Source organism: Symphalangus syndactylus, chromosome 2 (assembly GCF_028878055.3).
Source record: "Symphalangus syndactylus isolate Jambi chromosome 2, NHGRI_mSymSyn1-v2.1_pri, whole genome shotgun sequence".
In the NCBI taxonomy this organism is placed as follows: domain Eukaryota; kingdom Metazoa; phylum Chordata; class Mammalia; order Primates; family Hylobatidae; genus Symphalangus; species Symphalangus syndactylus.
The window spans coordinates 67,525,674-67,549,919 of record NC_072424.2 but is presented as its reverse complement, the minus strand read 5'-3'; the positions used below and the strand labels follow the sequence as shown (position 1 = coordinate 67,549,919).

The 24,246-nt window shown below is 40.3% G+C and overlaps 1 protein-coding gene across 2 annotated transcripts in view; it reads left to right on the top strand.

Moving 5' to 3' along the window:
• The window catches only part of MDN1 (midasin AAA ATPase 1), a 183,195-nt gene that overhangs the window by 78,065 nt on the left and 80,884 nt on the right, over positions 1 to 24,246 (top strand). For both annotated transcript variants that reach the window (XM_055258756.2, XM_055258764.2), the window contains exons 30-40: positions 1,495 to 1,633; positions 1,929 to 2,059; positions 4,807 to 4,951; positions 6,718 to 6,847; positions 12,330 to 12,548; positions 14,160 to 14,357; positions 15,939 to 16,147; positions 17,118 to 17,240; positions 19,673 to 19,870; positions 21,434 to 21,541; positions 21,908 to 22,096. In XM_055258756.2, coding sequence (XP_055114731.2) covers positions 1,495 to 1,633; positions 1,929 to 2,059; positions 4,807 to 4,951; positions 6,718 to 6,847; positions 12,330 to 12,548; positions 14,160 to 14,357; positions 15,939 to 16,147; positions 17,118 to 17,240; positions 19,673 to 19,870; positions 21,434 to 21,541; positions 21,908 to 22,096 — 1,789 coding nt within the window. The remainder of the gene's footprint in view (positions 1 to 1,494; positions 1,634 to 1,928; positions 2,060 to 4,806; positions 4,952 to 6,717; positions 6,848 to 12,329; positions 12,549 to 14,159; positions 14,358 to 15,938; positions 16,148 to 17,117; positions 17,241 to 19,672; positions 19,871 to 21,433; positions 21,542 to 21,907; positions 22,097 to 24,246) is intronic.

The following is a 24,246-nucleotide window of genomic DNA, read 5'->3' as shown; positions in this document are numbered from 1 at the left end:
AAGAACTCATGAAAGTATTAATACCCCCTTCTTTCCTCCTTCCTCTTTTTTTCTTTCTTTCTTTTTTTTTTTTAAGAAGAAACTAAGAGCAGATCAGGGGCTGGGGGAGGGATAGCATTAGGAGAAATACCTAATGGAAATCACAAGTTGATGGGTGCAGCAAACCAACATGGCACATGTATACTACCTATGTAACAAACCTGCACATTCTGCACATGTACCCTAAAAAAAAAGAAACTAAGAGATCTGTTACTGTTTAGTTTCCTCTACCTTCAGACTAGGTTCTTTGTTAATGGAAAATAATGGCTTTATTATTATTATTATTTTTGGAGATGGGGTCTCACTCTGTTGTCCAGGCTAGAGTGCAGTGGTGCGATACGGCTCACTGCAGCCTTGACTTTCTGGACTCAAGTGATCCTCCTGGCTCAGCCTCCCAAGTAGCGGGGACTGCAGGCATGCACCACCACGCTTGGCTAATTTTTAAATTTTTTTGTAAAGTCAGAGTCTCAGCTGGTTGTGGTGGTTCATGCCTGTAATCCCAGAACTTTGGGAGGCTGAGGCAGGCGGATCACTTGAGCTTAGGAGTTCGAGACCAGCCTGGGCAACATGGCAAAACCCCGTCTCTACTAAAAATACAAAAATTAGCTGGTTGTGTTGGCGTCTGCCTGTAGTCCTAGCTACTCAGGAGGCTGAACCAGAAGAATCGCTTGAGTCTGGGAGGCAGAGATTGCACTGAGCTGATACCGTGCCATTGCACTCCAGCCTGGGCAACAGGAGTGAAGCTCTGACTAAAAAAAAAGATGGAGTCTCACTATGTTGTACAGAGTGGTCTTGAACTCCTGGGCCCAAGTGATCCTTCTGCCTTGGCCTCCCAAAGTGTTGGGATTACAGGCATGAGCCACACTGTACCTGGCAAGAATGATTTTTTGCTTCATTGCATTGAGGGCAGTTTTTGTCTATTTAGTTCTTTTAAACAGTGAGATTCATTCTATACGTATGTAGAGAAGAGATAAACTAGTGTCTCTTGAAAGTCTGTCAAGTCTATAAGGATTAGATTTCTTTTCCCTCTCTTGGTGGTGGTTTTTTTTTTTTTTTTTTTTTTTTTAAGAAGGCGTTCCGCTCTTGTTGCCCAGGCTGGACTGCAATGGCGTGATCTCGGCTCACCACAACCTCCGCCTCCTGGGTTCAAGTGATTCTCCTGCCTCAGCCTCCCAAAGTGCTAGGGTTACAGGCGTGAGCCACTGCGCCCAGCCGGTGGTTGTTGATAGAACTAGGTTGGAGTTTGTGCAGTACATACCTTCTGGATAAGAATGTGGGAGAGTGCAGTCGTGCAGAGGGGTGCCATGAGCCTGGGGTTGAGGTTCCACATTGGCCAGCACTGTTTGCCTGCTGCATTGAGACTCCCACAGTGGTTCTTCTCTTTTGCTGAGGGGGGTGTTTATGGATGTGTATTTGAAACACATGTCTTGTTAATCAGTTGCATATCTCTAACAGGTGTGGGAAAACTACTATCTGTCAGGTATTTGCAGCCTTGGCAAATCAGAAATTATACTCTGTCAGCTGCCACTTACACATGGAGACGTCAGACTTCCTGGGTGGCCTGCGGCCAGTGAGACAAAAGCCAAACGACAAGGTTTGTCTAGCAGCAAGTGTTCCTGTTATTTTAAAAAACTGCAGTTAGCTGTGCATGAGTCAGTGGTGGGGTTTCTGGAGCTGGGTTCTGGTTTGGTTAAATGTGCATATCTGTAGATTTTCTCTGATCTACAAGGGCCTTCACAAGCATTCTGGTGTGCAAGTTCTATCTCCTGTTCTCAGATTCTTACTTTCTTCAGAATGCCTACTTCACCCCTGGAAACATCAGCCAGCTGCATGTATATTGTCTGTGGAGCCACCTGCCCTTTAATTTTCCCCACTTTTTCAACTTATAGGAAGAAATCGATACATCAAGACTCTTTGAGTGGCATGATGGGCCTCTGGTTCAGGCCATGAAGGAGGATGGCTTTTTCCTCTTGGATGAGATCTCATTGGCCGATGACTCTGTCTTGGAAAGACTCAACAGGTACATGCCTGAGAGGTTTGCCTTGTGTTTGATATTTTTGTTGGTGTGATTTTTTTTTTTTTCTCCTGAGACAGTGTTCTCACTCTGTCACCCCAGGCTGCAGTGCCATGTCATGATCATAGTTCACTGTAGCCTCAAACTTTTGGGCTCAGGCGATTGATGTGATTTTTATAGATATTAAATCTTGTGCACAGTAATATTTCTCATAGGTGCACCTTAGTAAATGCTTGAAATTATTGATGTATTACCATGTCTTTTGGCTTTAGCATTCAATGTTTCCTAAATTTCTAGGTTTTTTTTGCTATCAATAATCAGAACGATGGGATCGTGGAATGGCAGGGCTAAAACATGAGCCAAAGTCAAAACTATTTTTTAAGGTGAATTATATGCCTACTGTCTTAATATTTTGAAAGAACTGTAGTCAGAATCCTAGACCCATGGCTATAAGCCATCATCGACCTCAGACCAATATGAATCTTGATGTAGTAACACTCATTTTTTTCTCTTTTGAGGTATACATATCATAAAATGTATAATTCAGTGAGTTTTAGTAAGTTTATAATCCCACGATGGGTTCTTCTTGCAAGCTGTATGCATAGAACCAAGTCACTGAGTTAGTGGTATTGCAGTAGAGAAAGAATTTAGTAGTTGTGGAGCTAGCCAAATGGAAGGACAGGAGTTTATTACTCAAATCAGCTTCCCTGAAAATTTGGAAGATAGGGGTTTGTTTGTTTATTTTTTTAGACAGAGTCTTGCTCTTTCTCCCAGGCTGGGGTGCAGTGGTGTGATTTTAGCTCACTGCAACCTCAGCCTTCCAAGTTTGATTCTTGTGCCTCAGCCTCTTGAGTAGCTGGGACTACACATGTGTGCCATCAGGCCCAGCTGATTTTTGCATTTTTAGTAGAGATGGAGTTTCGCCATGTTGGCTAGGCTGGTCTTGAACTCCTGACCTCAGGCGATCTGCCCACCTTGGCTTCCCAAAGATGTGAGCCACTGCGCCCGGCCTGGAGGTTAGCGGTTTTTTGTTTGTTTTTTGAAACGGAGTCTACCTCTGTCACCCAGGCTGGAGTGCAGTGATGTGATCTTGGCTCACTGCAACCTCTGCCTCCTGGGTTCAAGCCATTCTTTTCATTCAGCCTCCTGTGTAACTGGGACTACAGGCACGTGTCACCACTCCCAGCTAATTTTTGTATTTTTAGTAAAGATGGGGTTTCGTCATGGTGGCCAGGCTGGTCTTGAACTCCTGACCTCAAGTGATCCTCCTGCCTCTGCCTCCCAAAGTGCTGGGATTACAGGCGTGAGCCACTGTGCCCAGCGGAGGCTAGGGTCAGAGGCCTAGAGAATGGGGAATGCTGTTGGGACAGGGTTGAAATCACAGGAAGTTGAGCTATCTTTTTGCCCTGAATAAGTTCATGGGATCATAAGACCTGTTGAGCCACTTCTTGGTATGGGTTTCCATTCCAGGTGGTGCTAGCCGTTTTATCAGAATCAGGGTCTGAAAAGTACCTTAAACACTAATCTTAGGTTTTATAATAGAGATGTTATCTTATAGGAGCAATTGGGAAGGTTATGAATCTTGTGACCTCTGGCTGTGTCCTGAGCCGTAATTTTAACCTTGTGGTTAGTTTTATGAAGGAGGGGGTTAGTTTTGGGGAGGGGCTATTACTTTTGTTTTAAAGTTAAACTATAAACTAAATTTCTCCCATAGTTTACTTGGCCTACACCCAGGAATGAACAAGGGCAGCTTGGAGGCTAGAAGAAAGATGGAGTCAGTTAGGACAGGTTTTTGTGTTTTTTTTACTGTCATAACTTTTTGTTAGATTTTTGCTCACTCATAATTTTTGCAAAGGTGGTTTCAAGCTTTGCAACCATCACAATTTAGTTTTTGTGTTTGTTTTATTTTGAGACAGCATCCTGCTGTATTGCCCAGGCTGGAGTGCAGTGGTACAGTCTCAGCTCACTGCAGCTTCTGCCTCTCGGGTTCAAGTGATTCTTGTGCCTCAGCCTCCCGAGTAGCTGGGATTACAGGCGTGAGCCAGCACAGTCTGCTAATTTTTGTATTTTTAGTAGAGATGGGGTTTCACCATCTTGACCAGGTTGGTCTCCAACTCCTGGTCTGAAGTGATCTCCCCACCTTGGCCTTCCAAAGTGCTGAGATTACAGGCGAGAGCCACTGCGCCCGGCCCACAATCCAGTTTTACAACATTTCTATCATTCAGTAGAATTCTTTGTGCTCATTACACTAAATTTCTGATTAATCTCTTTTTTGTCTCTGTAGATTTCTTTTCTGGGTATTTCAGATAAAAGTTCTCTTCTCTTACTTTGCATTAATGTTTTGAGGTTCATTCCTATTTCAGCACGTATTATTAGTTTGTTCCTTTTTATCCTGAATAGTATTGGATATACCACATTTTGTTTATCCATTCACCAGTCGATGATATTTGAGTTCTTTCTAGTTGTTGGCTATTATGATAATGCATGCAATTTGTTTTCTTCAAGTTACTCATTTTTAAGACCAATGCCTTAATAGTTTATAAGTTGAAAAGTTTTTTTTTTTTCTTGATCAGAAATAGCCATTATTACACAGGAATTGGAATAGTGAGTCATTTTAAAATTTGTGATAGGAAACCATTAACTAAAGTAAAAATTCAGTAGAGAGGAGATAACTTTTTTTTTTTGTTTTAAAGAGCATTGAAGACAGAAAGATTGTATAAGCCCTTTTCACTGTTATTCAATTTTTCTTTTAGTGTCCTTGAAGTAGAAAAGTCTCTGGTATTAGCTGAAAAAGGCAGTCCAGAGGACAAGGATAGTGAAGTAGAGCTGTTGACTGCTGGGAAAAAATTTCGTATTCTGGCAACCATGAACCCTGGGGGTGACTTTGGAAAAAAGGAGGTAAAACTTTTCTGATGCACATTTTCTTTCTAGGTTTTGACCTCAGCTTACTGGTACTCGTAAACATAGTATGTAATAATGGATTTGGAATTTTATGTTAGGTAAAAACTGGGTAAAAAGTGTAAAAACCCAAAAATATTTTTAAATAATTATTGGGTTAGAAAACAATTCTGACACAAATATCTCCTTATTTGATATCTCACTTTGTGTATGTGCCTGAAATGTCATTGTTACAGTCACTTTGCCCAGCCCTTTACATATGTCACCCTGAGCAAGCTCACAGGAGCTCTGTAAGAAAGTTATTATTGTAGTTTTATGGATGAGAAAAGTTGGATCTGAAATTTAAATTTAACCTCTGTTTTTAGAGTCCACTTTCTTAAACACACCTCTGCTTTCATTCGTGGTTTTAAAGTGACAAAAAGTCACAACAGGAACCCTCTCCTGGTTTGTAGATGGAGCTTATTTGTTCTCGTAAGGGTTATGTGTGTCGCTTTCTGACTGCTCGTAAAGTAAAGGGCAGAGGGCAGTTCCTACCTTCAGAGGGTTGTATTCAGATATATTCAGGAACTAACAACTTTGTTGGTTTCTGGCTCAAGAAACCTTTCAGTGGAGAAGTCAGCACTACGTGTTGGATCCCAGTCTGTTAAAGTTAGGAAGAGAGTGATGTAACAGGTCAAGGATGATGAGAAGAAACAGAGGAGTTGATCTTAAATAAGACAATTAAGAGTGTTGGTAATTTGGTGGGTAGCTGAAATGATATTTTGGGCCTAGGTTTCCTCAGTATCATAAGATGAAAGATTGTCTCTGTGCTTCAAGATATGCTCTGAAGAGAGGGAATAAAATACATTGCATTCAAAATATAAAAACTGGCTTCTGGGCAAGTAGAAATGCCACAGACAGGTCTGATTTCAAGTTTGTGTATATTAGCTTGGCTGTCACATTATCTTGTTTTCCTTAAGTCAATGCTTGCTGACTTTAACCCAAGGGAAAGTTACTTTTTAGTATCGCATGCCTAACAAGCAGAGCAAGGTAGGATGCTGGACACCAGAGGTACTGGTTGTCTAGGATACCGATGAGGTACACACACATATTCTTTATTCCTGGGCCTCTGTGGTAGACCAGATAGATGATCATCAAGTAAAAGGAAAGTAGTAACAAAGTAATCAGACAAACCAATAATGATGCTTATGTGGCATTGCAAACATTTGTGAATAGTGTCAACTGACCTTGTGGAGGGAAAAGGAATCTACAGGGGCAAAGGCCCTAAGACTGGAGTGGCTAAACAATTTCTTGTTATTCAAGAGGTAGAATATATACTTTTTAACATCACACTCTCTTTGAGCTACATAAAGGAAGTTTCTTCCTCCTACATCAGACTGCCCTCTGTGGGAAGACAGGTGTTTATTTTCTCTGAAGTATTATTTAGGTACTTGATGCAAAGTAAAGGTAAAGTAAAAGGAAGAATCTTTGCTTAAGGGGAAGAGTTCAGCTTTGACTGGGACTAGCTGGAATCCTGCTTCCACCACTTAGTCTATAAGGCCTCTGGACCATGTCTATTAAGAAAGTGATGATGATACTGGAAGGTGTCATGGAATATAAGGAGTCAAGACAAAGTACATCTTTAATTAATTATATCTGATAGTAGAAATAATTAAAAAAAGTGTGTAGTATTTGCTGGACTTAACAGCTAACATTCTTTCAAGACTTGTTTTCCAGCTTTCCTTACAGTTTTAAAAATTCACATTGGAGTTTTGTGTTTCTTATAGCTGTCTCCTGCCTTAAGAAACCGGTTTACAGAAATATGGTGCCCTCAAAGCACAAGCCGTGAAGATTTAATTCGGATAATCAATCATAATCTTCGTCCAGGATTGTGTCTGGGCAGAATAGATCCTAAAGGTGAGAGTTTGCAGGTGGTGACGGTAGTATTGGATCATAGCAGGATTTGTGTTGGGAGTTGAGGGATCTCTTACAGGACATTAGCCCTATGTGTATATGGTGTGTTATAAGGAGAAAGGAGATAGATAAATGAAACAAAGTAGACAAGGAGAATATGGTACTATTCTGTTACCTTCTGTTAAAGTGTCTCGTCTTCATATTTTCATCATTACCACTTGACACAATGACTGTAGAATTTCAGCTGCATTTCATTAGTTGTCATCAATGAACATGTTATTCTTTCACTTCATTTAAAAATTTTTTTGGCCGGGTGTGGTGGTTCACCCCTGTAATCCCAGCACTTTGGGAGGCTAAGGTGGGCGGATCACTTGAGGTCAGGAGTTCGAGACCGGCCTGGCCAACATGGCGAAACCCCATCTCTACTAAAAATACAAAAATTAGCTGGGCATGGTGGTGGGTGCCTGTAATCCCAGCTACTTGGGAGGCTGAGGCAGGAGAATCGCTTGAACCTGGGTAATGGAGGTTGCAGTGAGCCAAGATCGCGCCGTTGCACTCCAGCCTGGGCAGCAGAGCCAGACTCCATCTCAAAAAAAAAAAAAAATAAATAAAATAAAATAAAAAGGCTGGGATTGCACCATTGCACTCCAGCCTGGGCGACAGACTCCATCTCAAAATAAAATAAATAAATAAATTTTATTATGAAAAATCTCAAACCTAAGGAAAATAGATTAGTATCCATAACCTAGAATTAACAATTTAAAATATCCAGTAAGAGTCAACACTCTTACTATATGGTTCTTTTTGTTTTTGAAGCCTGTATTGGTTTGATGTGTGCATATTTATCTTAGACATTCAATGGAATAAATTTAGAACCCAGATCTGGTTCCAAGACTAAATACATAGTTTTTTGGATCATTTTTATATTCTTAAAGAATATAAAAAAAGATATCTGCTTCTTTTAAATTGGGATTCATGGCTATGTTCCACTTTTTAAAGGTGCCCTACCACACAGTTTCTAAAATGAGTAGGGTAGCTGTGGAGAGCATCTAATCCGCATGGAACCCATTCTCACCTGTGGTGTTTTAGGGACGACTGACTCTTTAGTCATCTGAGCAAAGACTTCTTTTTAACAATGGCCCATGGTGAACTGCCACATTTATAGGTACGCACACTGCTGCTTGAATGGCCAGAATTCCCCATGCCTTGTTGAACTTCCTTTTTTCTCTGCAGTCTCTACCAATATCACAGTCACCCAGTGGCACGAGAACTGACTAAGCCTATAGTTAGTTGTCAGACTCATTTGGAGGGCTTGTTGAAATGCAGCTTACAGGGCCCCACACCCAGTGTTTCTTATTCAGCAGGGGCAGAGAATTTGTCTGTCTAATAAGGCCTCAGGTGATGCCACTAATGTTGGTCTAAGGCCCAGGCTCAGAGCCTCAGAACTCAGAACCCATGACTCTTGTGTGCTGTTTGCAGCAGCACATTTATTGTGAGAATTCCAGTAAAAGAAGAAGTATAATACAGACTTTTTTGGGGGGTTGTGGGGAGACAAGGTCTCTGTCACCCAGGCTGGAGTGCAGTGGTGGAATCACGGCTCACAGCAGTCTTGACCTCCTGGGCCCAAGTGATTCTCCTGTCTCAGCCTCCCAAATACTTGGCACTGTAGGCATGCACTACCACGCCAGGCTAATTTTTGTGTTTTTTTAAGATACGGGGTTTCACCATGTTGCTCAGGCTAGTCTGGAACTCCTGGGCTTGAGTGACCCGCCTGCTTTGCCCTCCGTAAGTGCTGGGAACTATAGGCAGGAGCCAGAAGACCAAAGCAGGCCTGAAGACAGAAATCATTAACCAAGCATGGTTTGTCTTTTGGGTCTGTGTAGGGGCTGGATTCCTTCAGGAAGTTACCTTTTCATCTCCTATGGGCTGTGCTTATTCCTTTGTTATTTGGATTGTGATAAGAATGACAGAGGGTTCAGTTGTTGTCACGACCATGCTTGCTGCATCACCAGTGTGCTCCATGCAAGCATGGGAGCCCTGAGGACTTACCTCTGAGCCCCACACCTTGTCCTTAGGTGCTTGTTTACTCCAGGCTTTCTAGGCTACACAGCAGCAGACTTCCCAGGGAGGCATTAGAGACCTTGAAGGGAGCATGGTGAATAAGGGAAGTGGTTTAATAATTCACAGCAGTTTTATTTTCTAGAAATAGATCAGGAAGGCACAACATAAAAACTTCTTTAAAAAATTGTGAAATATAAAACAGGAAACTAGACATAGCTTTTTGTTTTTAGATTTTCTTTAAAGATAGTTAAGATTTGATGAATTTATTTATTTTTTTGAGACACAGTCTTGCTGTGTCGCCAGGCCGTAGTGCAGTGGTGCAGTCTTGGCTCACTGCAACCTCCACTTCCCGGGTTCAAGCGATTCTCCTGCCTCAGCCTCCCGAGTAGCTGGGACTACAGGCGTGTGCCACAACGCCCAGCTGATTTTTGTGTTTTTAGTAGAGATGGGGTGTCACCATGTTGGCAAGGATGGTCTCGATCTCTTGAGCTTGTGATCCACCCACCTTGGCCTCCCAAAGTGCTGGGTTTATAGGCATGAGCCACCGTGCCCGGCCGAATTTAATATTTTAACTAATAGTGTCCTTCTAAATTGAATTCTGATCCTAATTGTAGTACTTATATTTATTGTATTATCTTAATGAGTATATAAATACCACTGTGGGTTCTACTTGATTTCTCTAGTATTTTTAGTTCACAAATCTCTGTAGTAGTATATGAACAAAACAAAAGATTCTAAAAGCCAGTCATGGTGGTACATGCCTATAATCTTAGCTATTCAGGAAGCCAAGGTGGGAGAATCCCTTGAGCCTAGGAGTTTGAGATTACAGTGAACTATGATTATACCATTGTACTCCAGCCTGGGCAACAGAGTGAGACCCCATCTCTTTAAAAAAAAAGAAAAAGGTTCTGTGAAATTGATGTGTTTAAAAAAAAAATTGAACTGTGAAAGGCACATGAACTGCTTTTTACAATCTCAAACTTTTGTAAACAATACTTCTGTATTACATTGGTTAATGTACCAAGTATTGGTACATTAGTCAATACTTTAATGAACCATTCTGTTTCATTAAAACAACTATCGGCTGGGCGTGGTCGTTCACACCTGTAATCCCAGCACTTTGGGAGGCCGAGGCGGGCAGATCACGAGGTCAAGAGATTGAGACTATCCTGGCCATCATGGGAAATCCCGTCTCTACTAAAAATACAAAAATTAGCTGGGCGTTGTGGCACGCGCCTGCAGTCCCAGCTACTCGGGAGGCTGAGGCAGGAGAGTCGCTTGAACCCAAGAGGTGGAGGTCGCTGTGAGCTGAGATCACACAACTTCACTCCTGCCTGGGCAACAGCATGAGACTCTGTCTCAAAAAAAACCCAAAAAACAACTATTATTTACAATGATTTCCTTGTGTTATATTCTAAAAGTGTAGGTAAGAAACTGTATAGTTCTCCTTAGATAAGGTCAGATTGCTCTCCAGAAAGATGGTCTCATTCACAACACTGCCAGCAATGTAGTGAATGTGCCTGCTTGCCACAGTCCCTCCATCAGGGAGTTCTCTCTCTCTCTCTCATTTTTTTTTTCTTTCTTCCTTTGAGACAAGGTCTGGCTCTGTCATCCAGGCTGGAGTACAGTGGCACAATATCGACTCACTGCAACCTCTGCCTCCCAGGCTCAAACCATTCTCCCACCTTACCCACCCAAGTAGCTGGAACTACAGGCGTGCACCACCATGGCCAGCTAATTTTTGTATATTTTGTAGAGACAGGGTTTTGCCATATTGGCCAGGCTGGTCTTGAACTGGGATTATAGATAGGAGCCATGGTGCCTGGCCTCATTTTAAAAAATATAGTGAAATCCATTATTTTATCCTTATTAGTTTAGCGGAGGTTTAAAATTTCCTTGTCTTTTGTTATTAGTGACATGAAACATTGTTTGTGTTTTATTTTTATTTTTATTTTTTTGAGACAGAGTCTCACTCTGTCACCCAGGCTGTAGTGTAGTGGTGCCATCTCGGCTCACTGCAACCTCTGCCTCCCAGGTTCAAGCAATTCTCGTGCCTCAGCCATCCAAGTAGCTGAGATTACAGGCACGTGCCACCATGTCCAGCTAATTTTTGTATTTTTAGTAGAGACAGGGTTTTACCATGTTGGCTAGGGTAGTCTTGAACTCCTGGCCTCCAGTGATCTGCTTGCCTCGGCCTCTCAAAGTGCTGGTATTACAGGCGTGAGCCACCGTGCCTGGCCTTTATTTTTAATGAATTAATCATTTTGCATTTGGTATTCATTATGTCTTTTGGGGTGATACTTTTTATTATATTTATCACAGGTTTTAATATTCTATTACCTTTATATATTTGTTTTAAAAATACATATGTGAACCTATTTATCTCTGATCTTGTTTCTTAAATGGTCATAATTTAATTTCTATTAATGGATTTTTTCATTTTCATTTTTTAAATTTACCTTGAATTTATTCTTCTCTGAAGTGTGGATCTAAGTACTAGTATTTACTATCTAGTTGTTGAAATAGCATTTAATTTGTTTCCTCATTGTTACTGGAATTTCCCCTTTGCTTTGTCATTTTAAGCTCTTTTTAAAGTTTTTTTTTTGTAATCAGTATTCTTCCAACCAATTACATTTCTTCTAATTCACAATATATATAGCTTTGGAGGCTGTTGCTGTGCTTTATATTATAGCAGTGCTTCCTTCTAATCTTTTCTTTCTCTTTAAAATATTCTTTGGTATTCATACTTTAGAGATAAATGTCTACTATTGACTTAAGACATTTTATAAAGTACTCAATTTAATTGGGATTACTTTGAATGTATATATACTATTTACTTTCTTTATTTCGAGACAAATATTATCTGATAGGAAATTGTGATAATTAGAATATTCAACTTGATTCATGAAACAAAATTTGTGAACCCCCCTAATTTGCTGAATTCTGATTGCTGCATAGATGTAAAAAAAAAAAAAAAAAAACTTGAATGAGTGCCATTGAAAAGATGACATTCTTTATTACATTAAATGGAAAAAAATAAATTTATTTAAAATACAAGTAAAATTATAAGATATAACAAAATTTGCATATTTTCTAAAATAATTATAATAGAAGTTCAAAACTGTGTCCGAACTCGAATCAAATGAATATTTCTTTGAGCAGTTTTCAGGTCAGTATCTAAAACTATAACTCCCAAGGTTTTGTTTTGTTCTTTGGATAGGGATGGACTGCTATTGATGAATCCTTTCGGAATTTGATCAAAGCTGCAGGCTGCTTTCGTTAGAACAGCATTTATGTACATTCGCAGAACTTTGCTTAGAAGGAGCAGAGACCCCTTTTAAGCCATCTGTGTGCCCCTGGTTATGAACTTTTGTTCTGGGATCTCCCGCTAACAGCAAATGCTTTTTTTGTTTCTTGTGTTTAGGGTCTGACATACCTGAAGTGATGCTGGATTTCATTGACTGGCTGACCCACCAAGAGTTTGGCAGAAAGTGTGTGGTCAGTATCAGAGATATCCTGTCCTGGGTTAACTTCATGAACAAAATGGGGGAGGAAGCTGCTTCGAAAAGGCCAGAGATCATCTCCACTGTGACATCTTTTGTCCATGCTGCATGCCTGGTGTACATAGATGGAATAGGTTCAGGTATGTTGTCTGGTAGCTGGTGGGGACAAGGGGCTCGTATAGAGGGGCATAGGAAAAGGAGCAAGCCCAGGCCTCTGACCCAGCTATTTTACTGAATCACTTCTCAGAACATTTCTAAAACTCAGAATGGCTTTCCTTTTGTTTGTACTCTTTGAAAGGTAATTGGCATACAAGATACACTGCAACTTCTCAAAGCTGGTAGACCAGGTACTTAACAAACATATGAAGTGGTAATTATGAGTAAAGACTGCTGAAATGTCTTTGCTTCTGAAGCACTGGCTTTTTTTTTAAGTTCTGGGATACATGTGTTAGGAATAACGCTTAAAATTTTAAAGAAATTGAACACTTGAACAAAAGGTTTTTAGCAAAGCAATTTTATTTTTGTGCAGAGGGGTGTTTTTTTGGCCAGTTGCCATGAGAGTACACTTGAACAAAGGGCACGAGAGCCTTTATTTTTGACACAAGTTTTGTTTTTGTATTTTTCTTTTATTGGTCGGGGTTGGGTTGTATAACTTAAACTAATTTTGGTTGGCTAGACATTTGAATTTTTTTAGATAAGGTGGGCATGTAAAAGAAAGTGGAGAGGAAGGGGGAGGGGTGTTTGTAATGAGAAAGTTAGTTTTTTTTTTTTTTAAATAAGGAAAGGAATGTCAGCTGGTATTGATAATGCCTGGTATTGTGGCATGCCTGGGCATTTAACAAAGGCAAAAAGGAGAAAAAGGAAAAGGGGGGGGTACTATGAATTAAAGAATAAAAGATTGATCAGATTATTTGAAGAGAAACCGAATATGCAGGCTTGTTACATAAGTATACGTGCCATGGTGGTTTGCCACACCCATCAACCCGTCATCTAGGTTTTAAGCCCCTCACGCATTAGGTATTTGTCCTAACACTCTCCCTCCCCTTGCTCCCCATCCCCTGACAGGCCCCAGTATGTGATGTTCCCCTCCCTGTGTCCATATGTTCTCATTGTTCAACTCCCACTTTTGAGTGAGAACATGTGGTGTTTGGTTTTCTGTTCCTGTGTTAGTTTGCTGAGGACGATGGTTTCCAGCCTCATCCATGATGCTGCAAAGGACATGTACTTATTCTTTTTTATGGCTGCATAGTATTCCATGCTGTATATGTGCCACATTTTCTTTATCCAGTCTACCATTGATGGGCATTCGGGTTGGTTCCAAGTCTTTGCTATTGTGAATAGAAGCACTGGCCGATGTTTAACATGAGTAGTCATTTTTTGATAACGGGCCTGAATATTTTAAGCTTATTTTAATGTCATAAAAATCACTATGTTCTGGTTTTTCAGCCATGAAGATTTGAAATATAAATAAAAATGGTTACTAGTGCCGTACTAGGTACTGTATCTAGGCTGATTTATCATTGAGTGACTAGAGTGCTTTATTGAATGATCTGCTGCTTAATTGATAATCCATAGATTGTGGGGGATGCGTGTTAGACTTCTTTCTTACGACTGCTTACACTAGAAATCACATTTAGGCTGCAGTTTTGCTGAGGCCTCTTTTTTCCAGGAACCTGTGCTAGAGCTCCTGCTGAATGGTGGTGAAGCTTGGTGTTGTACTGTTGCTTCATGGACTGATCTCTGTCTTTTAGGGGTAACTTCCTCTGGGTTTGGTACAGCCCTTTTGGCACGAAAAGAATGTCTGAAATTTCTAATCAAGAGGCTTGCCAAGATAGTACGACTTACAGAATATCAGAAAAATGAGTTGAAGATTTATGACAGAATGAAGGCCAAAGAATTCACTGGAATAGATAACCTTTGGGGAATTCATCCATTTTTTATACCAAGGGGTAAGAATGATTTTTAAAAAATGAAGTTTCCTTTTCTATAGATCATAGATACTTGGCTTTTATTGTGACTTAGTTTTAATGTGTAATACCCATGATTATATTTGCACTGAGTTAGATTCTGACTTGGGAATAACCATAATTGTGTGAATCGTTGAAAATAGTAACAGGCATGTAAAAATAGAGGGAAATAGAGACTTCAATCTATAAATAGATTGTCTTATACAGTGCTTATTTTTTTATTAGTTGGTTCCCGCAATAGGAACTTTCCTATAGTAAAGCTCTAAACTCTACTAATGTTGACAATAAACTTTTAAGTGGCTTGCAAAGACCTATTTCGCCTATAATGTATCTTAACTATACAACCTCATCATCTTTTACAGAAACAGGTTTTGTGAACCCTTGAAGGCTGGTAATGTGTCATTCCTGATCCGGTCCCTAGCATCTGACATTTAGCCTCACAGTCATAGGCACTCAGAAAATTTCTGATGGATGAGTGAATGATTAAATGGGAAATGCAGTAGTGTAGGAGATAGTGGGTTTGTGTTCTAATTCTTCCTCTCTTTCTGTCTAACTAGATTGCCTCTACCAAATATTTAAATGAGGCAGTTAGATTAGCTACTTCTAAGGTGCTCCTACTTTTTCAGGATGTTGTTTCTGTAGCAGAGTCATCTGTTTCTTGTCCCTCCGTCCTCTCTAAGTTAATGATTGATGAATGCCTGAAATATATGGAGTTGCAGTGGCAAATACTGGGGTTTCAGTGGTGAACATAACCAGTCCAGGTTCCATTGCCCTTGCCCCTGTCCTCAGAGCTCCATCTCTCCTTAGCAGTATTCTCTCTTCATCCCTGATAGGCTGTATAATCTAACCATCAAATCCCTTCTCTAAGCCACCATCATAGGATTCAGTGCTCCTGTGTAGGAGATATATGCTAGTGGCCAAGAACTGAGGTGGTCCTTGCTTCTGCTAGCAAGGGTGAGGTAATAAGTGTTTTCCTAGCCTCACTCCCTTCAAACTGGTGTACAAAAAAAACCCAAAAAACAAAACGAAAACAAAACAAAAACTTCTTCCAAGAGACAGTGGCACAAATGTTAAATCTTACAAGACTGTTATTAGTCCTGCATATCAGTTAACTTACGGGTTAAGGACATAGTGTGAATTGTTTTGGTGGCCAAAAACATTGGATGAAATTGATTATGTGGAACCATGTGGCCCATACGCCTAGCTTACACTTGGTTTTTAGGAAAGTAACTATGAAGGTAAATTGTACAAGTACATACAGTGATTCAGGGTGTAGGTTGTGAAAGGACAGGTGTGTGTTTGCATGTACATGTATGTGTATAGGAGATGGAGAGATCTGTGTAGTAGGCACTGTTGAAGAAAATGTGCTATTGGATATTCCTTTAAAGCATTTTATGGATCTAAAAGTGGGGAAATATTGAAATAGGGATTAAACATTTTCATTGCAAATGGTATTTCACTAACTGATAGCCCATGTGGTAGATTTTTAAAATCTTGAGTTGATGCATACATGTGATTTGGTGATGTCCCGCTTACACGTGGCTTTACTTTTCTCCACTTAAGGACCTGTCCTACACAGGAATAATATTGCAGACTATGCACTCAGTGCAGGGACCACTGCTATGAATGCACAGAGGCTCCTAAGAGCTACCAAACTGAAGAAACCCATTCTCCTGGAGGGTTCCCCTGGTGTTGGCAAGACAAGTTTGGTGGGAGCATTAGCAAAGGCTTCAGGAAATACCCTTGTTAGAATCAACTTATCAGAGCAAACGGTAAGCTCGGTCATCCTACAGCTGATGGAGATAGCTATAGATAGTAATGTCTGTGTCAATTTATAGTTTCCTAATCAGAAATGGTTACATTATCAGTATCCTCAAATATTTCTTTTCTTTTTTTTGTTTTTTTTTTGAGACAGAGTCTCATTCTGTTGCCCAGGCTGGAGTGCAGTGGGGTGCAATTCTCCTGCCTCAGTCTCCCTAATCGCTGGGATTACAGGTGCCCGCCACCACACCTAGCTAATTTTTGTATTTTTAGTAGAGACAGGGTTTCACCATGTTGGCCAGGCTGGTCTCAAACTCCTTATGTCAAGTGATCCACGTGCCTTGGCCTCCCAGAATGTTGGGATTACAGGCGTAAGCCATGGCGCCCAGCCTGTATCCTCAGATATTTCATATCATAATAAAGACAACAGCAACATGACCTTCCAAACTAAATCTTCTTTGGATTTGTTAATTGCTGACACCTATAATATTAATTCTCTCTGGATGCTTTATTCTAATTTTCTTTCGAGAGAGAATTATCCACTTTGGTATTTATTGTAATATAACCCCACTTAATTTTTTGCTTAAATCTTTTTTTTTAAAAGTAGTAGAAATAAAATGGCTTTTAACAATCTAAGGAAAATATGGTACAGATGACAAATTGAATGAGAATCCTTTGGAATAGGGTTTTGTTTTCTTTTTTTTTAAGCCTATCAATTAAATTCCAAGTACAGCCAATGTTGAGAACTGTTAATCTAGAGCACCAGCTCAAATTGATTGATATATGGAGCATGTTGGAAAGTTCTTGGGGGCATGTTGGGCTCCTGGTAAAGAGACCTGGGATTGGTTAGTTCTGTCTTGGGTGTAGGAAGGAAGAGTAGTGGTGCTAGCCCCAAGTATTTATCATTTCAGATTTAGGGTGTTAGAATCCAGTTGATTTTTAAAGTAATAATGGCTTTTCTCCATTTCTTCCCCTTCAAAGGACATCACAGACCTGTTTGGAGCAGATCTACCTGTTGAGGGTGGCAAGGGAGGAGAGTTTGCCTGGCGTGATGGCCCCTTACTGGCAGCTTTGAAGGCAGGCCATTGGGTGGTGTTGGATGAGGTGAGGGGCCTGTTTGTCATGCCCGAGACGGTGATTATGTGTGTGAGGAGCAGTCATCCTTTCACAGCTTCATTTCACAATCCATTTCTCAGTGGAAGATCCCGCTGATGACTTTTCTCTAATGAAAAGATCCTCTGTAATTTCCTTTAAGAATAAGGAAGGTCACTTGGCAGAATACACAAAAAGAGGCCCTTGTACATAAAACCTACAAACTCTCCCACTGTTTAAAGTTATCCTTCAGAGGAAAACTGCATCGTCACTAGTTTAGTCTCTGACAGGCTTGCCGTTTTTGCATTTATTTTAGAGGCATTTTACAAATAGTGTCAACCACTTCGTGTTTTATTAGTGCGCCAGAGAGACTAAGGAAAGACATACAAAATGACCTACCGAAATGAGGAAACGATCAGTTATATGTGCATATTGGGTAAATTATTCATCAGAAGAAAGAGCAGAGTATGAGACATGATAAATACTGAATCTCTGACAGCTAGAGATACGGAGCTGGGTCAGTTTGGGGTGTAAAATATTCAGGAAAAGGCTAGAAATATTTGTGGAGCTGAAATGATTAGAGTGATGTACGTGTCACAGGTGAGACTTTGGACACAGGCTGCAACAGGTCCCCCAGGTTCAGACTCCTGGGTCCGATCATCAGAGAGAGTGCTGTGGGACTCCTGTCTGCTGAGCTGCTTTCTGCCTTTTATTCTTGGGATAACAAGGAGAGGGAATTTTTTTCCATTTTTCAGATTTTTTTTTTTTTGGAACAAGATGTCTGATAGAATATATATTAGCCAGGAAAAGAGAAAGCCTAGTTTTAAAGCTGAAGGCTACTGACCACACTTAGTATTTAGTGAAATTGCGTATTTAGTGGAATTGCATTCAGGGACGGCAAGACATTCTAGATTTATAAACACATTTAAGAGAGGCCTTCTGTTTGGGAATATACAGAAGTGTTTGTACTTTGTGGTGCTTGTGTAAACATGACACTTGAAATTCTAATGTAGTATGCTCTGATTTTTGCCTGTTTGCATTTTATTGACTTGTATTTTCCCAATCTCCTTTTTCTGTGTTACCAACAAACCACACATGCTTCACATCCCTGAGCTCTGAACTACTCATCTGAAGACCTACATTCAGCTCTTTTCATCCTGGCACAAGAGCCCCTTGTAATTGTTCTTATTTACAAAATTGGTGGAAATCAGCTGTATTGACTCACTTTATATCCTGACTTTGAAACCCGTTGGAGATTTTGTTTAGTGTTTGAGATGGGAAAGTATTTAAAGAGTTAGCAAACCTTATCTATCCTCTACAATTAGTGTTACATGTCTTTTTCTTTTCCTTTTCTTTTCTTTTTTTCTTTTCCTTTTTTTTTTTTTTTAGGCAGAGTCTCAGTCTGCCGCCCAGGCTGGAGTGCAGTGGTGGGTTCTCGGCTCACTGTAACCTCCTCCTCCCAGGTTCAAGTGAATCGTGAATCTCCTGCCTCAGCCACCTGAGTAGCTGGGATTACAGGCATGCGCCACAATGCCTAAGTTTTGTATTTTTAGTAGAGACAAGGTTTCACTGTGTTGGCCCGCCTGGTCTTGAACTCCTGGCCTCGTGATCCACCTGCCTTGGTCTTCCAAAGTGTTGGGATTACAGGCGTGAGCCACCACTCCTGGCTAATTTGTGTTACACATCTTAAAAACTCAGATTGTGAAAGTGAAATATCTGTGTATTGGCAAGTTTTTCTGCAAGTTATTACTTACAGAGCAGGTTAATATAGGTTACGTATAATGGATACAGTTTAACTTTTGAGAAGATTTTTAACTTTAAAATTTAATTTGAGCATTTATTCAGTTTAAAGATTATTAATGTATGTATGTATATATACGTGTGTGTTTGTGTGTGTGTGTGTGTGTGTGTATAAAATACCAGCCAAGATCTCTTTAACGTACATGAGAAATAAAGAATAATAGAATTGGACCAGGTACAGTGGCTCATGCCTGTAATTCTAACACTGGGAAGCTAAGGTTGGAGGATTACTTGAGCCCAGGAGTTTGAGACCATCCTGGATAACATAACAAGACCATGGCTCTACCAAAAAAAAAAAGAATTAGCTGGATGTGGTGGTGCACACCTGTGGTCACAGCTACGCAGCAGGCTGAGATGGGAGGATCTCTTGAGCCCTGGAGGTAGAGGTTGCAGTGAGCTGTGATTGTGCCACTGCACTGCAGCCTGGGTGACAGAGTGAAACCCTGTCTCAAAACAAAAGAATAATAGAATGAAGACAGACCAACCATAGCTCAGCCAAAAATACAGAAGGTTATCAATATTGTTTGAAATTCCCTTTCTGAAGATAACTCTAGCTTTATTTGCTGCATATTATTCCCCTGCTTTTTGTTGCAATTGTATAATGTATTTTTGAGACAAATATATGTACTTTCTTCTTTAAATAGCTTAACCTGGCTTCTCAGTCTGTATTGGAAGGACTCAATGCTTGTTTTGACCACCGAGGAGAAATCTATGTACCTGAGTTAGGAATGAGCTTTCAAGTGCAGCATGAAAAGACGAAGATTTTTGGGTGTCAGAATCCCTTTAGACAAGGAGGTGGGAGGAAAGGCTTGCCCAGGTCTTTCCTTAACAGATTCACTCAGGTAAGATTTGCTGTTGCCATAGAGACCAAAGATAGACTGTGAGGGGATAAGACTACTATTATGAAGCCTTTAAGGATGTTCACTATGAGAATTAGAGAGGATCAGCTTAACGATCCTCTTTCTTGTCCTTATATGATCAATATTAATGTGACTGATTCCCATCATTGCTTCTGTCCTTCATCTTTTGCCCCGAAGACTAGATGTTTTATCAGCTGGAAGAAAGTAAGGTCCCCAGCCTTTTCAGGATTCTATTACTGCACTCTGGGGTGAAGTCCAATCTTGGACCTTTTCAATTGTCCCTCTGATCTGTTGAAATATATAAGAAAAATTTTTATTGAAAATAATGCATTTTAACTGAAGAAAAGAAGGAACAGAAAACTACTATGAAGAATAAAAATCTACTATTCCCCAGTCAATCCTTATTAACATTTTGGTATCTTATGCCTTTATTCTTACATGCAGAGAGGTACCTGTGTATGTGTATGCTTACTTGTTTTAACATCAGTTTTTCAGAGTTTGGCCAATCCAGAGGTTTGGAAATGTCTCTAGATTTCTTTAGTGTCACTGTCTCTTATGATTAAGAATTGGCTGAGTATCTTTTAAGAATGTTTTATTGGCTGGGCGTGGTGGATCATGCCTGTAATCCCAGCACTTTGGGAGGCCAAAGTAGGTGGATCACCTGAGGTCAGGAGTTCAAGACCAGCCTGGCCAATATGGCGAAACCCCGTCTCTATTAAAAATACACAAATTAGCTGGGTGTGGTGGTGGGTGCCTGTAATCCCAGCTACTGAGGAGGCTGAGGCAGCAGAATCGCTTGAACCCGGGAGGCGGAGGTTGCAGTGAGCTGAGATCGCGCCATTGTACTCCAGCCTTAGTGACAGAACGAGACGCCATCTTAAGAAGAATGTTTTATTGAGAAAACTTTCAAACATATGGAAAAATTGGATGACTTTTATAGTGAATACTCATATCTACCACCCAGATTTAAAAGCATTTTACATTATACATAGGAAATTTTTAATAACATATCTTTTTTTTTTTTTTTTTTTTGAGATGGAGTCTTGCTCTGTCGCCCAGGCTGGAGTGCAGTGGCGTGATCTTGGCTCACTGCAATCTCCTCCTCCTGGGAGCAAGCAATTCTCTTGCCTCAGCCTCCTGAGTAGCTGAGACTACAGGCGCATGCCACTACGCCCAGCTAATTTTTGTATTTTTAGTGAAGACAGGGTTTCATCGTGCTGGTCAGGATGGTCTTGATCTCTTGACCTCATGATCTGCCCACCTTGGCCTCCCAAAGTGCTGGGATTACAGGTGTGAGCCACCACACTGGGCCTCTTTTTTCTTTAATTCACTAGAATAGACCTTAAAACCTCTACTCTGCTGTATTTAGAAGATTTTGTGGTTCTTTATTCTCAAAACACAAAGAAATTTCTATAACTGAAAATTATATTTCGCATGTATTGTTACTTAATATTAAAGATTTTGCATAATAAGACATGGTAGTCATTTCTAGTGTTTGGTGAAGAGAAACAAAGGCATTTCTTCATGTTATTTTTGGATTTCTAGGTCTTTGTTGATCCCCTTACAGTAATTGACATGGAGTTCATTGCCAGTACTTTGTTTCCAGCCATTGAGAAAAATATTGTTAAGAAAATGGTTGCTTTCAATAACCAAGTAAGTACCTACGTGTATTGGTTTCTTTTTTTTCTGGCTGTATTTGAACCAGCATTTTTTTGACATAGAGTTCTACCAAATTATCAGGATCTCTAACTAAAAAAAATTACTTTAAATTCTACAGGTTTCTAGTGAAGGCACACTATGTAGTGGAGGCTTCCAGTAATTCATTTCTGTATTGTGACTACCAGTGTTAATGCTTAGAGGATATGCCAGGCATTTGGAAGTCTTGAGAAAGAGGCTCTGAATCAAGCCTGTTAATTTTTGTTTCAGATTACATATGCTTTTGTAGTACATTCCCAGTACTTAATGCAGTGCCTAGTAGTAAGCAGGGCATGTTTTCCAATCAGGATGTTTTTTTTCTAGATTGATCATGAAGTGACTGTTGAGAAGAAATGGGGGCAAAAAGGAGGACCCTGGGAATTCAATCTCCGGGACCTTTTCCGCTGGTGTCAGTTGATGCTGGTTGACCAGTCCCCTGGGTGTTACGATCCTGGTCAGCATGTGTTTTTGGTCTATGGTGAAAGAATGAGAACCGAAGAAGACAAAAAAAAGGTGAGTTTCACACTTGGTATTTATATTTCTTTCTATCTGAAAGTTGATTTCCTGTGGGTGAGAAAGGACATACACTAATAGCAAGACTTTTTTTTTTGAGACTGAGTTTCACTCTTGTTGCCCAGGCTGGAGTGCAATGGCGTAATATTGGCTTGCTGCAACTTCGCCTCCTCCCAGGTTCAAGTGATTCTCCTGCCCTAGCCTCCCAAGTAGCTGGGATTACAGGCATGAGCCACCAGTTCCGGCTAATTTTTTGTATTTAGTAGAAATGGGATTTCATCATATTGGTCAGGCAGGTCTCTACTCCTGAATTCAGGTGATCCACCTGTCTCAGGCGATCCACCTGTCTCAGCCTCCCAAAGTGCTGGGATTACAGGCGTGAGCCACTGTGCCCAGCTAGCAAGCCTGTTAAAGCTGCTTCAAAATTTAAAAGTTAAAAGAACAGACTAAACGTTCTCCTACCCTGGGCTCTCACAATATAGAGTAGCTTGCTTTAGAGGACATAATTTGCTTATCTATCCAAATCCCCATGATCACATACCTTAAAGCAGTATTGCCCTCCAGTAGTAAAGAACTAAGTCTTCCTTATCTTTACAGGCACCAAGGTGAGAAGCAGGAGGAGGCAGACAGGTGATACTCAGTAGAAGAGGAAGTTTTTCTGTTTTATTTTGTTTTTAAATAAATGTCAAATTACAAAGCATTTTGTCTAGAAAGTATAATCGTATAAAGGGAGAATATTCTGTGTTTAAGTGAAAATAAAAATACCTGTTTGTAAAACTAGAATTCCCACTGTAAGGAATTGTAATAATGTGTGCATTTTAGTTTGTGGTATTTAAAATCCTGTCTCGCTGAATGCTCACAATAGCTGTAGGCAGGAGGTGCTGTCATGGCATCTTACACGTGAAGATCCAAGGCTTAAAGTTATGGAGTGTCACAGGTAGCGAGCCAGCTTTCCAGTTTAGGCCCTCTCCAGTTTGTCTGCTGTTTCCTTCTAGTAAACTTTACTGTTTGAAAATAAATGAATAGATACATAGATGCATGCACTAGAAGCAGTAACCTCCTTGTTGAAATGTGAAGATGTGGCTGGCCCATAGCACATGTGACTTTCACAGCCCTTTCATTCTGCTACCCATTCTGTTCTTATTTTTTTTTGAGGCAGGGTCTCACTTTGTTGCCTAGGCTGGAATGCAGTGGCACAATGCTGGCTTAATGTAGCCTTGACCTCCTGGGCTCAAGGGATCCTCCCACCCCAGCCCACTGATAAGCTGGGACTATAGGCACATGCCACCACAGCCTGGCTAATTTGTTTTTACTTTTAATAGAGTGAGCCACTGTGCCCGGCCACCCAGGTCTTCTTTAGTGTGGTATTCAGAATCTAATTACACACTAACTCTTTTATCATATGTAGGTGACTTTCAATCATTTGATTAGGAGAAAGTCTTAGTAGTTTTTAACAGCTTTATTGAGATATAATTCACATAATCAGCTAGTATTTTAATTTCTTCATCCACTTATAGTATATTAATTATGACCAAAACACATGCCAGTTGTTGAATGATTGATTAGTCAGGTGCTGGGTCATTGTGGTATTTGGAAGTTTTCCATCACTCTTCCAATTCAGGGTTATTGTAATGGACCTTACAGGTGTTTTCTGGCAGGGGAGACAAGGTCAAGAAAAATAATGTCATAGAGGGATAAAGTCTGTAAAAGCTAGAAGAGTCCAGTTGAATTGAATTTTGATTTTATAAAGCTAAACCGAAGAGCTAGATTGGGATTTTTTTTTTTTTTTTTTGAGATGGAGTCTTGCTCTGTTGCCCAGGCTGGAGTACAGTGGCGTGATCTTGGCTCACTGCAACCTGGGTTCAAGCGATTCTCCTGCCTCAGCCTCCCGAGTAGCAATATTTGTAATTTTAACCCTCTGGTAGAACATCAGGGGTTGGAGATTATATGTTTTAGTGTGGAACATGAGGTCATGTATCACCTGGACTCATAGGTAGGTGACAGGAACACTTTCCTATGTTGGTTTTAGTCTCACAGTCCAATGTTTGACACTGATTATGATTTTATCTATATTATTTTTATTTTCTAACTTCATTGCAGTATTCAATTATATAAGTATTGCTGCTTTTTAGAAATACTATTTTGTACTT